The 13,894-nt window shown below is 44.6% G+C and overlaps 1 protein-coding gene across 3 annotated transcripts in view; it reads right to left on the reverse strand.

Moving 5' to 3' along the window:
- Window positions 1-13,894, reverse strand: part of SLC2A9 (solute carrier family 2 member 9) — a 211,408-nt gene that overhangs the window by 181,463 nt on the left and 16,051 nt on the right. For 2 of the 3 annotated variants that reach the window (XM_019479664.2, XM_019479686.2), the window contains exon 3: window positions 4,747-4,845. In XM_019479664.2, coding sequence (XP_019335209.1) covers window positions 4,747-4,845 — 99 coding nt within the window. Of the gene's footprint in view, window positions 1-4,746; window positions 4,846-9,179; window positions 9,347-13,894 lie in introns of those variants that run through there. The other variant, XM_019479681.2, reaches the window with a different exon arrangement.

The raw sequence follows: 13,894 nt of genomic DNA on the forward strand, positions 1-13,894 counted from the left end.
TATACTTGGTATTAAATTCCACTCCTAAATATCAGTCCAATGTACAAATATGACTACTTGCAGGAAGAAAGCAAACTATGCATGGTAACAAAAAAATGGCACAACTGTTACTTTTACCATTAAAAGTGAAGTGGACCATTGCATCATTCTCCGATGTACTGAACAAAAAGAACCCTGAAAGAACAGAACTTTGATTCATACCCTTTCAAACTGAGTATCTCAAGATTTGTCAGGCTTCCTAATTATTTCTGGAGGGAGTTCTGCCAATGCCACCCCACCGGCTCTGTCATAAGCCCTGCTGAGGACCCACACAGGGGAGCAAGCAAGAAGAACAAGGAGCCTGCTTCTTCTCCTCTGTGGTTCTACTCATACAAGGAGACAAGCTGTTACTTGGCTTCTGTTCCTTCATAAATACAGGTGGGTAGACAAGAAGTAGAAAAATGGGCGCAGCTCTAGATTTAACATGCTATACCCACTAGCGTACCTAAGAATCAGCATGGAGGGTGATGCAAGCTGCTCCAACAAAAAGGCTAGTGCAATTTTATTTCCTTCCTTGCAGCAAAGGAGAAGTTACACTAACTTACTCCCAATATGATTTCTTCTGCTGATGCTCACTGGCATGAGGTAATTTTGCTATGGGGCCCTTCAGGCTTTTCCTTTTGTTTGAAGAGGTGGTATGTCCTGGAACACTGATCAATAACTATACTGGTAAATTCTGAAAATAACAATAATCAGTTCTGCAAGGTTCACCTGGGAAGATCTGATAGCCAGTTGCTTTAAATCAACCTTGAATCATCTCCCCATGCAGAGCTCAATGAGCATACTGACCTGTACTCATCCATTTCCTAACCCTCACCTTTTCAGCAACAGCTGTATTGACCAGGCTTTTTTTAGCTCTCAGTTCCAATAATAGTAACTCCTTGAGGATGGAGGGGCCTGATCCTGTGCAAGGTTGGACATTGATGGTAATTGCTTTCAAGTGAACCTGGAGCTAAAAGTGCTCAACATCTCATGGGATGGGCTCAGCAGTGCTGAAGGCTAGGCTGTGAATGATCAAAGCAGTTCAGTTGCTCAGACAAGTTGACTAATTCAGCACCTGGTTTATCATTATGGGCAAGTGTTTTGCAGCACTTGCAAGACATGACCTGATAAAAAGGTCATGATTATTAACAATTACATCCTCTTTGTTTAGGGCTCCTCCCTTACACTGCAAAAGTCTTCCAACAGGTGTGCTCACACAGGGCAAGATTGTGACCTATACTACATAGTCACATGATGCAATGAGGCATGAGGCACCTTCTTCATTCTCCTGTGATGAGTGGAAGAGCACAAGGTTCTGCAAAGCTGTCACCCTTGTATCATGCAGGCAGGCCAAATACAAAATGGCAGGGAAAGAGTCAGTCAATCAAGTTAGCACTCCCCACACTTCTCAGCACCCTTGTCTTTGCAGCTGAGTTGGACTAGAAAAAAAAGGGGCTTGTGTTAAGCCAGTACATCCCTTGACCCCCTTCAGTTTATTCTCTCCCTAGTACTTGGAGTGAGAGGGGAACCAGAAACCAAGTTGTGATTCTGTTCTTGGGCAGCACACTAATTATTGCTATTTTCAGGGACCATGATAAAAAGAGACACTGGCTAACCCAGGCTGAGGTAGGACTGAGCATGGATGAAGATGGCTCTATTTCATTCTAAATAAGTAAAATTGGCAATTAGAGTGGAAGACAACAACCTTCATGCAGTCTTCTTCCTGAAGTGCTTCAGTGAAACCAATGCCAGGAATATGGCAATGGCATGTCAATGTCTTAGTGCAAAAAAAAAAAAAAAAAGGAGCAATTCTAGTAATAATTACAAGCAGAATACCCCGTAATATGTACAAGACAAGCTTCTGAACCACGTAATAGGCTGTACTGATGAGGAGAGTGCAAGGTCAAAGGGACATGATAAGTACAACTCCAAACATGACTAATTCCAACATTCTCATCTTGCTGAGCGTGCAGCTATCACACTCTTCCCACTTCCATTCTTACTTTTGTTTTTGTCAAAAACATCATACCATCTTTAATTATGTCCGTTTTAAGTCTCATAGGAAAGCTGACACTTGTAAGATCAGACTGGCCTCTAATGCTTTATTCCAGGGGCTCTCAACCCCTGGGCCACAAGCCAGATGTAGCCCAAGGCCCATGCAGCCTGTGGGGTGCTCCACAGGTCTGAAAATTTGGTGGCGGGGGAGCAGTGCCAGTGTTAATAACCACTCCCCTAATGCCAAATTTCTGTACCCATGGGAAACTCTACAGGCCAGATAACGTGGCCCTGCTTGTTAGATAGGGTGCACGGGCTGGGGCAGAACAGGAGCTGATCCAAGTGTGTGAGCCTGGGATGGCGTGGGGCACGATCTAGGTACATGGGACCTAACCCTGTGCACCATCCCCAGGTGGGATCCAGCCCATGGACTGGCCCCATGCCGTTCGCCCAGCCCATGGGGCCAAGAGGTTGAGCAGCATGGCTCTATTAGAACAATGCTGATTCAGAGGGTGAAAAAAATAGTCACCAGCTGAATCACCACCAAGGGTACTTGCAGCACCACAGTTTGTTGGGTAATGGTCATTTCCAACCTGGTTTATATAGAGCCAAATCATAAGCTGACATAGTACACAGAAACTTTCAAAATGGATCAGACATGTAGTCCAGGTAGTCTAATATTCCCTGACAAGTGACAATACTAGCTGCATCAGAGGAAGCTCTTAAAAGCTTTTTAGCAAACAATTTATAGAATAAGCTTCATATACAAAAAATTTCATCCTAATCTTTTCAGTTAGGGGTCAGTTTATGCCATGAAGCATGAGGCTTTATATACCTAATTTTTTATCCTTTGCAGTACAATAGACCCCCAATTTACGCAATTCTGACCTACACATGTCTCGCGTTTATGCGATTCTTTTATTAGGGTCCGGACTAGAAAATGCCCCTCGTGATGTGCGTCATTCGCGTATATATGCAAATGCTTGCGAGATTTGCACATATATGCGAACGTCTCACAAGATTTGCAGGCAGAATCAAGTGGAGCTGTGCCACCATTGTGGTAGGGGCATCTCAAGATGCATAGGTGAGATGCTAGACGCGCCTCCTAAAAGCGATTCCGCTGAGAAAAGGGGAAAAAAAGCTAGGACTAAGGTATGTCTGGGTTACACTACCCCTCACTATTCTATTATTTCCTATGCGGAAAGTTGTCCCAATTTACGTGAATTAGACTTACACGAAATTCCTCCGGAATGCAATACTTGTGTACATCGGAGTTCTACTGTATAACAACGGACTTTCTTCTTATACGTGTAAGCTCTTGGGGTGAAATCCCAGCCCAACCCACGGAGTTCACTCTTAGTGTCAGTGATCTCTGTTGGCAATTATTCTACAAGTTAGTTCTTTTTATCAGTTTTGACATCTTCATTTTCAATGAATGTGCCTTTGTTCTTATGTTTTAATAGATTTCAAAATAGTAGCTCCAACTAATACATATATTAGCTGGAGCCACTATTTTTAATCTCTCTATATATAGTGTGTGTGTGTATAAAATATTAATATGATTATATATAATGTATAATGTAATATATATAATATTAATATAATATAGTAAATATATTGTCTATAGGGACCTACCAAAATTGTGATTTTGCGAACTCTGCAAAGTCTGTGGAAAAAAAGAAGAAACTTACTAAAAATAAAATGCTGGCTCCCCACAGGGTGCCAGCACTCTTCACAACACTGGCCCACAGCACTGCAGCCCAGCTGGAGGGAAAGGGAGCAGCCTGCCCAAAGGGCAGCCCAGGATGGTTGCCACACCCACTCTTCTCTCCTGACTGCCTGAGAGAGCTGCCTGTCATGTGGCCCTGCCCCTTGCCACCAATCAGCAGTGAGGGGCAGGGTCGCATGATGGACAGCTCTCACAGTCAATCAGTGGCAAGGGGTAGGGCTACTATGGCCCAATCAGAGGCATGGGGAGGCCCTGCTGCAGTCAGCCTGTGTATATGGTGGCTGGATCCATAATCTCCCTGCAAAATCTCCTCAATTTACACAGACCCCTAAATATGTATACATAATATAATACAATTAAAGTTTTCCATACTTTGTTCAATAATTATAAATAAGGTATAAAATATGGTATAAAACTCAAAGAGTACTACATAGGTACTACATAGTTTCATAGTATTTCACTCATCTCATCAGTACCCAACACGTTGTAGGTGATAAATGGTCAATACAGCAATATAGCAATTTCAAAACATGGCAAGGTACCAACATGAAATTCAGGAGAATAGGCTCATTATTTTAAAGAACAGAGAGACACTTAAATTATTCAACTGGGAAGAGAATGCTGCACAGCTTTTGAGGAGGAGGGAAAAACCGGCCAAAAGCTGATAAATAGTCAATTGCTGCATGTGCATATATATACTCAGTACCTAAAAAGGTGAGCTACTATAATTACCTTACCACACAGTACAACATCATTAAAATTAACCTACTCAGCTCAGCAGAAACAGTCTGTTTTCATGACAAATATCTGAGTAAAAGACAATGACTACAGGTAGACAGAAACAAATATATAAACCTAGTTATGGTAAACAAAAGCCTCTCAGAAGTTAAACAGTATCACACGTATAGAAAATCTTACGAACAAGTATTTTAAAGACATGCAATTTTTTTACAACATTGCCCTCTACTGAAATTCAATACAAAATGCTCTAGGCCACTTACCACTGTTGGAGCGTTCACTACAGAGAGATTGTATCCATAAAGAAAGGAAGATCCAAAAGCTCCAGCTAAAGCAGCCACAATAAGACTCCCAGACCAGTCCTAAAAAAGAAAATGTAGACATTGTCAATTTACTTTCTCAAATGAGCTTGAATTATTATAGGTACTTGCAGGTGATCAAATAAATGTTCAGGCCAGAAGGTAGTATCTTAAAAACATGCCTTTCTTGGAATTCAGCAGAAATGAAGGTTGAAGTCATACATATTTGAATTAGGCTAAATCAAATTAATGATTCAAAGAAGGCAACACACTTGCTATGACAGTACTGAGAGCAGAGGTTAAACATTCAAAAAAATTTGAATGGTATTTAACCGAAACTTCAACCCCTCACGTGATGAATACAGGGGTGGAAATTGGCAGCTCCCTACCCAGAGAACCTAACCCAGATCCAGGAGATAAACCTATCCATAGATGCAGCAGACAATGCCTGTACTTTCACCGCCTACATACCTTCCTTTAGTCTTGCAGACTTTCCCTCTGGCAACATATAAATGGCAGTAATTTGGGATGTTATTAAGTACTTTGTTAATGTAACAAACACACCAGGTAGCAGGCTTCTACAGAAATATGGACCATAAATCATAGACAATCTCAGCAGAAATCTACAGCTAATTACGCTTATGGAAGACCCTAGGATTTGATGTTGGCACTTGATGTTACAGGGATTTGAACCACTGGAGGTGGTTCAAGCTCCTACGTTGAACACCTTCAAGAGCAAACTGGATGCTTATCTTGCTGGGATCCTATGAACCCAGCTGACTTCCTGCCCTTTGGGCAGGGGGCTGGACTTGATGATCTGCCAAGGTCCCTTCCAGCCCTAATGTCTATGAAATCTATGAAATCTATGAATAGAATTGTCTTAGCTGAAAGGCTGAAAGACTGAATTCTCAGACACCAAAAACATTTTGTGATGTTCCATATTTGCAATCCCCAAAATACTGATGTGATGTTGTTGGTGTCATCCGGAAATCCTGTGCAGTACTACCAATAACTGTTAGTTTTCATCCCATTTTATATTTCTCTTCAAACCTCACCAGCTGTGTTCCCTTGTCTAATACTTTGTTTCAAAATTTCCATATTTACTGCAGAGTAGAGAGTAAAACCACCCAGCTGTGGCAGTTTGTCACTTAGCCTTGTACTCCAGCACATAAGCCACATCTAAAGACACATTCATCTTACTCTGTTTCCAAAATTCACAACTCTCTTCCTTTCAGACAGAAGCTACAGAGAGCTCAGCCATTTCACTCAGTTTTTTACTCAGTTTTAAAAAAAAAGGTCTCCTTTTTGTGGGTGCTGCTAGATTTGAGATTTAAATGTTGGTCCCAATTCCTCGGGATTTCTTTTGTCCCCTTTCTATGACAATGGAGGAGGAAAGGGAATGAAACAATGCTCAGCTTAGTATAAAACAAACAAGTGAGCGGTACCATCCACAATTCAGTACTCCAAAAAATTCCTTAAAGAAATATACAGCCTGGTAGCTGACTTGGTGGAAGGCACTGGGGACCCCATAAATTTGTCTTTACTAGTTGTGATCATTGAGAGCCAATGGCTCTGAGATGTCCTTTTGAAAATGGGGATTTTAGGAACTGGTGAAAGTTTTATCCTGTATCTGGAATTCTTGAATTAGTCCCTAGCAGGTAAGTCAGTCCCCATATGATTTCTTCTATGAACAATCTCATGGCTTCCATTCTCCTCACAGGAGCAAATCCCCTTTAAATCTACTTTCGGTGGTTGCTCGGAACGTATAGTTTCCTTCCTAGAAGGGTTGAGTGGATCCACATACTATCACGGCAGTCTACTGCAAATGACAAGTCGCATGGCTTCAGAGTAAAGGAAAGGCATGATTCTAGCAGATGCTTGTATACCTTTGTTACCTATGTCAGCAGATGACATGAGGCAGTATGAGCTTTAGCACATGCTATCAACCAGAGCGTAGGCCTTCTGGATGCTTATTCTAATTGCTAGCAATTGTTACCACATATTCAACGCTACAATTACCTGTACTAGATAGATTAAGATAGTACACTACACTCGCACTTTATTTTGCTATGTAGGCATAATCTAAAGAGGCTGTGAAGTATTCCTTTCCCTTTGCATTGTCACTGGGAGCTTGCTTGGGTTTATTGACAAGTTGCAGGATATTCATGGGTCAGAGCAGAGGCTGCTGTATGAATGTAGTGTGTGCAGGGGTCAATCCTGTCCTGTATTTGAAGCCCTTGGGAGCTCACAAGCATGTAGTGAGCTGAAGAGCTTAGATGTTTAAATTTCTGCATGCTGTGGTAAATTTTGTAAGAATTGCACAGCTCCTTAACCATGGTATTCGCATCCAAGCCAGAGAACTCTGAAAATACCTTGTGTGAGAAATCACACTGAGCTCAGTCCATTATGCTGTATTATGATCAGCCAATTGTCTAGATGGAAGCAACCAAACATAAAAACATTGCATCATTCAGTTTTGCTAGTGACTAGTGGCAATATTGAAAATGTGGCAAATTTAGGTCCTTTACTAATGACATCTTGCATCAAAGTCCTTTAGACTTTCAGTTATTCTTTCCCCTCAAGTAATCCTGATCTGAGATTTCCTTCAAAAAGCCTCAGTTTGCAGCCTGTTGAAGGTGAACAGCACTGGCATGCCACAGTCACGGACAGGCCCTCCACGTGTTCTGAAACTAGAGCGATTCAGCTCTGCAGCCCTAACAAACAAGATACTTATGTCTATGGGGTTAAAATGTGAGCGGAAAACAGGTGACATCAGTTTCAGAACTGCTGCCAAACAAGAATACGGAGCTGCAACCTCATCTCACCCTTACTGCAACAGCCCTTTTGATCATACTTTAAAGATCAATTTGAGAGCCAGGAAACGTCACCTGGAGCGGGATTACACCCAGCCAGACAGAACTGAAACCTGTTAGCACAAGAGCTCTTAAGTGTTTTGAATATTTAAATTGCAGCTTTCACTTCTGTTGTGACCTCTCCTCTCTTGGTATTTTAAAATGTTTGTTCAAATTTAAGGAACGCAAGAGACAAATGAAAGCAGACTTAGATAAGGACTTACACCCAAATGCTTTGAAAAAATATATATGAACTCTCTAAAGTGATTCAAGAGCTTTAAAAGCTCTTTCAAGCCTTTCACACATTAACGGTTGCTGTGCTGTAGCATATACTACGTACAGTACAGTTTTCTTCTACAGTTTACTGCTGAAACCAGTGAGAGGTAGGCGTGTCTATCATGCAGCAAAGAGTTCCTCTTTCAGTAGTTACAGTCAGTTCAAAACAAAGATCTCCGAATACTCCAGAGGTGGACGGTCTAAAAGCAAGTAACCAGATGTCCTTCCTCATCATCACAAGTCTCAGAGCGTGGTCCCAAGTCTGTACCATCCCTATATCCTTCAGCAATGATTTTCCTCCTAGTGTGTATTATTTTCACAATTTAACAGATTTATCCATGACCTAATCCAACCCTTGAATTAAGACTTTTGTTTTGAAAAGGCAACACTTGGAGCTTTGTTCTTTAAAGCTGGACTAAAACTTCTGGTTCTTCACAATTGCAGCCCCCTTCTCTGAGGAAGAGAAAGCCGGCAACTATTCATGAGTGCTGTTTCGTCATTACCTGCGAGACTTAAGTCAGAAACTGCCAAGCTTGTTTAACAACAATGTTTATGCCAACTTGAGTTACATAAAAAAGGGTCTAAAGTAATCTTGTACTGGGCACACAGCCTCCCAGGAAAAACAAAAGGATCAGGGCTTTTCAGGCCAGACATCCCAAGACTGAGACACTCCAAATGAGAGTCGCTTGCGAAAGCCTTGACTCCAGGGTGGCTCATCAGTCACCAGACTCATTTGCTCTTCAGGAACTTCACAGACAGGGAAAGCCCAGCCCCCTCTCTCTGCTCTTCTCTCCTTGCTCTCCCCAGCGTATTGCTGATACAGGAGCACTTGGACAGACATGCTGAAGCAGCAGGATTTTTTCTTTCTCCTCACCCTGCTCTTGGAAAAAGCCCCTCCTGTCCCCTCGTCCCGCGTGCAGTCGCGGAGCCGGCAGCGCTGGCCCTGCCCCGGGTGGGTCTCGGCGGCTCTCCCACGTGGCCCTCTGGGTCGCGCACCTCGTGGTCGTCCGGCAACAGGCGTATTTTTAACTCGGCCATCTCCAGCTGTCTGTCCAGCTGCCTCTCCCCACCGGGCTGGGGACGGGCTTTCCCCTGGGTGCAGGCGAAGGAAGGGCGAGTGCTGCCCGTGGCCTGGAGCCGCTCCGCTTCCCCGGGCCGCGAGGAAAACAGCCCTTCCCTCCCCTGCACGGCACAATGCCGCCCGGGGGCCGCGCTGCCGCGAAGCCCCCCCGGCCTTAGGCACCCCCGCTGCCTCCTGGCGAAACTCACGTTTCTCTCCCTCTTGCTGTTAGTCTCCAGCAGGGCCTCCAAGTTGGCCATGTTAGGAGCAGTTTGGGTGGTGCCGTGCCCCCCGGGCGGCGGGCGCTCGGCCGCCCGCCAGTGCACGTGCGCAGCGCGGGGCGCCGGAGTCCGCGCCGCCCTCCTGCCCCGGCAGCGCCGCCGGGAGCCCCTGCCTCCCTCGCTGCCCCGCGCCCGGCGGGGCTGAACTGCAGCGGCGTTTTGCCCCGGGCGCGTCTGGCTCGCGGCCCCGTCCCCGCAGAGGCGCGAGCCGGCCGGCTTCTGGCTTCTTGGCCAGACCTTGCAAGGTGCCAGGAGGTCCCCTGCCTGGTTGAGGGCTGTGTTTTCCAGCCTTTTCTAGACCAAGGCACACTTACATGAATAATAATTTTGTATATAATAATTAATAATCATAATTTTTGCCCATCACACCTGTTACTGCATCTCCCATCCTCATACCTATTGTCACTCATTACTATTGATGATGTGTGGGGGGTGCATGACACTGCCAGTGGCACTTGCAGGCGGTCGCTGTTCGCCATCCCCCTCCCACCCCAACCACTGTCTGCAGGCAGTCCCCAGTTGCTACTGGCGGTTGCTGCTGCTGCCGACCACCCCCTCTGCCAACAGCACTGTGGCCACATGCAGGAGCTCGCTGCTTGCTGCTGCCACACTCCCACCCCCGACAGCGCTGCCACAGCCACCTGCAGGAGCTCACCATGCCCCCCAGTCTCCAGGGGTACGTGGGGTTCATGCTTATTGCCATGACAAAATTCTGCAGCATGCCTGTTCATTTCCGACAGCACACTTTTGTGCAATGGCACATCGGTTGGGAAACACTGGTTTAGAGCACTTATATCTTGTGAAGCCTTCTTCTACTTGCCTGGCTTTCCCTTTGCAGCATCTGCCTCCTTAAAGGGTGGGCAAATGAATGCGGCCTCCTGCAGGTCTCTGCTCCAGTCAGGGAGCTGCAGATTTTAGCTGGCCTGGCCTGGCCCGGCCCATGTCCTCTTTCAGCGTCTGGGAATCTAGGCCGTGGTGTTACCTGTCAGCTCTGTGTTCCTGAGGGAGCCCTGGCACCCAGCTTGCTGGACTTACAAAGAACTTTTTCTATTTCCCTCCACACAAACCTCATCTAATCAGAACTAAGCAGAAGAAAAGTTTAACAGGCATCTTGGACCATACGTTCCCCGGTTCCAGTATGGGAGGCCTATTTAAACTTGATTGACTAAAACTCAGTTGCCGGGTTAGGGAATGCTGAGGCAAGAAACCGAGTCAGAGGGGCTTTGGGGAACATTTGAACAATGGTAAAGGGTTCATTGCAGCGTCCAGCCCATTGGAGCCTGACCACAAATGCTGTCATACTTTTCCCAGGATGACTGGTGGAAGTCCTCCCCACAAAGTTTATGAACACTCCAAGTAATCCCCTTAAGTCTGTTAAAAGACTACAGTAAGATCCAAAAGTCATGCTAAACTGAGGCTTATTCACAACAGGTAAAATACAAAACACTGATGCTGACTTCACAGTGCAAGCATAGCTAGGCCATCTGAGAAAAAACAATGTGGTATCCCTTCCAGTACATAATACGAAGCAAACCCCCCAGTTTTGTTTTGTTTTTTTTATTTTAAAATGCATTCCCTCCCCTTCCCCAAGTATTTCTGACTTTTCCTCTCCATCTCTATTCCCTATAGATAATCATAAGTAAGCTAAGATGTAGTTTCATAGTAGCTAGAGTCAGGAGGGACCTGAACAGATCATCTAGCCTGACCCCCTGCCACAGGCAGGAATGAATGCTGGCTTCACAAGACCCCAGACAGGTGATCATCCAACCTCGTCTTGAATTTGCTCAAGGTAGGGGTGAGGACCACTTCCCTGGGAAGTTGGTTTCAGATTTTGACCACCCTAACTGTAAAATATTGCCTTCACCTGTTTGCTGTTGATCTCCCCTGATGAGTTGGTAGGCAAACTCATCAGGGGAGATCAACAGCAAATTGATCTCCTACTCATAGGATAAGCTTTAACATTTTATTTTAGGTAGTAAGTTTTATTTTTCTCTCCCCTCTTTGCAAATAAGTGCTCTGCTATTTTGATATAGATATCCACTGTTTTATAAGTGATAATTATTATGTTTGTATTAAGTTTTTACTGCTTTTATATGTGTGATTACTGTTTTAGGCCTACATATGTAAGTTAGCATAAGTCATGTCAAGTTTTCACCTTGTAATGTCAAGCCTCCATCTTGTGTCCCCTGATGTTGTAACCTGACTCATACCTACCCCTCCTATATAAATTGGTTCCTGGATGAATGGGGATGAATGCAGGTGCTTGAGAGACAATGGCAGTAGGTCTAAAAATAGCTCCCTCTGAATGCCTGAACCATCAACACCAATACCTGGACTAATGACCCAGCCCTTGGAACCACCCTCCACATTCAAAAAAGATGAAGCAACCCACCATTGTGCCAAGGCTGCACATGCTCAGTAAAAACACCTGAAGCCCTCTGGAACAGGACTGACCTTACCTGGACATGCCTTCCCCATAGGAGATCAGAAGTAGTCTGCCCCATAAAAAGGGGTAGTGAAGACTGACTCCTTGGGATGCCCTCTCCATCTGGACCAGCACCATGCCCCCACCACGTATCCACCCAGAGGCCCTGCCAGTGACCCTCCTCTGGACAACATCTGCTGGACAAAGACTCTTTTCCAGCCTGGATAGGTAGCTATTCCGCCCCCCCACACCAACTCTGTTTCTCTTCCCTACCTGGACTCCAACCCTTCCACTGAGTCTCTTTCTCCTGCTGCCATTGTGAGTGTGTGCGTGCGTACGTACGCGTGTGTGTGTACACCAATAACTTTGTGGGGCTGTATGGTGTGTTGTCTGTGTAATAGACCTGTTATTTTGAAACCCTGAGTTGGGTTTTTGTCTGTTTCCTGACTGTTTCCTTCTTGCCACCACTTATCTGCCCCCCCTCAATCTCTCAGCTGTCTGCCTCAGATTCTAGCCCCAATCTCTCAGCTGTCTGCCTCAGTTTCCAGCCCCAAGCTCCCAGGCTTCTGCCTCTCTCTCTTTCCTGGCTGCCTCCTCCTTGCCACCAGGCTTTTTTCCTTGCACCAGTGACCTTGAGTAACCCTGGGGCCACTTGACTTTAAGTAACCCCAAGCCTCAGTTCCTCAGCCAGTTTCTCTCTAGTCTACCAGTTCTAATCCCAGTTCTGGCAACTTTTACTCCTTACACTTTCTCTCTCATCTTAACCTTCCCCCAGGTATCCCAAGTACCCCAAACACACACACACACACACACACACACACACACCATACCATCCAAGTTAGGAACTCACCTGTGTGTATGTGTAGGTGACTGGTAAGGGTGTGAACTGGTGAATATGCACACATGTATATGTCATCGTGTGTGTGATATACGAATTAGTGATCCATGTATGTGTATGCAATGTGTTGGATCCGTGTATGTATATGGACTGATTGTTGTCTAATTTTTGGTGTGTAGTGTGTATGTGCTTGTATTGGTGATAGGTATGCATGTGCCTAGGCTGGTTTGGATGTGTATGTGCCTGAATTGTTTGTGTGTGTGTATGCACCTAATTGATTTGTGTTTGTATATGTGCAATTGTGTCACACCCTCCTGTCTAACAGTGTAATATTGAGATCCTGAGAGCACAGGGTAACACTTCTATATTCATAATAATTCGAAGCTGGCTTCTAGGTGTCTGGTTACTCCTTAAAACTTTATGTTTTTCCTGGTTGTTAATCAGTTTCTTGAGATATTCCAAACCAGATAAACCCTTGTCACCGAAAAAGGTAATTCATTTAAATTGAAACTGTTTATAAAACAGGATTTTTCCTGTCAATTACAGCTTGGGACCCTCTTGATTTACATAATTAATAGAATGCTTTGAAGAGGCTGGACTAAGGGTATAAGAAAGCTGTAAAGCAGCAAACAGCATGCTTCAAGAGGGAGAAATTTCTCTGACACAATCTGCTGTTGTTCTCAAGAAGCAAATCATCTCTTTGGAATGGTGAGATCCCAGCTCTCGCTCTCCGTCTCTGTCTATTTCTTCTTCTCTCTCTCTCTCTCTACGCATAGCTTTCTGAACCTGAATTTTATAATTTAAGCTTGAGCTAGGTTTCCCTAAATACTCAACTGAGCCAAGGTAATATTGTAATTGTTTTTGTTTGTTTTTTTCCTTACATGTCTATTACTAGTCTCATCATAAATTCCATATATTTAGCAATAAATAACATTTATAGTCAAATTGGTGGTTATCGGATGTATTTTTCCTTCTCTACTTCCCCTTCCCTGCTTGCTCTGCAGCAGCACTTCTTTTACCTAAGCCAAAGATCCCTGTGAAGCCCAGAAATACTGTGGGATCCGCTCATCAAGAGGCTACCACTACTAGGACAGTAAAGGCAAAAGATTGGGATGTGCTGAGTTTGAGACACATAAGGGGATCAGCTTGTACAGGCTGATTGACCCAGTTTGACTCAGACATGCCCTAACGAACTGAATGTTGGCCCATGAGGGTGTCAGCTGGACACCCAGCCTGATTCAGAGGTATTCTGTTCACCTGTGTGCTTGTGTCTGACTGCATTTTATTGTTACCTTAATGAACTGATTGCTGGCATATGAGGGTGTCAACCTGTACATGCTGATCAACCCAGCCAGGTCAGGCATGTCACATTAATCTGTG

The sequence above is a fragment of the Alligator mississippiensis genome, chromosome 2 (assembly GCF_030867095.1).
Source record: "Alligator mississippiensis isolate rAllMis1 chromosome 2, rAllMis1, whole genome shotgun sequence".
NCBI lineage: Eukaryota > Metazoa > Chordata > Crocodylia > Alligatoridae > Alligator > Alligator mississippiensis.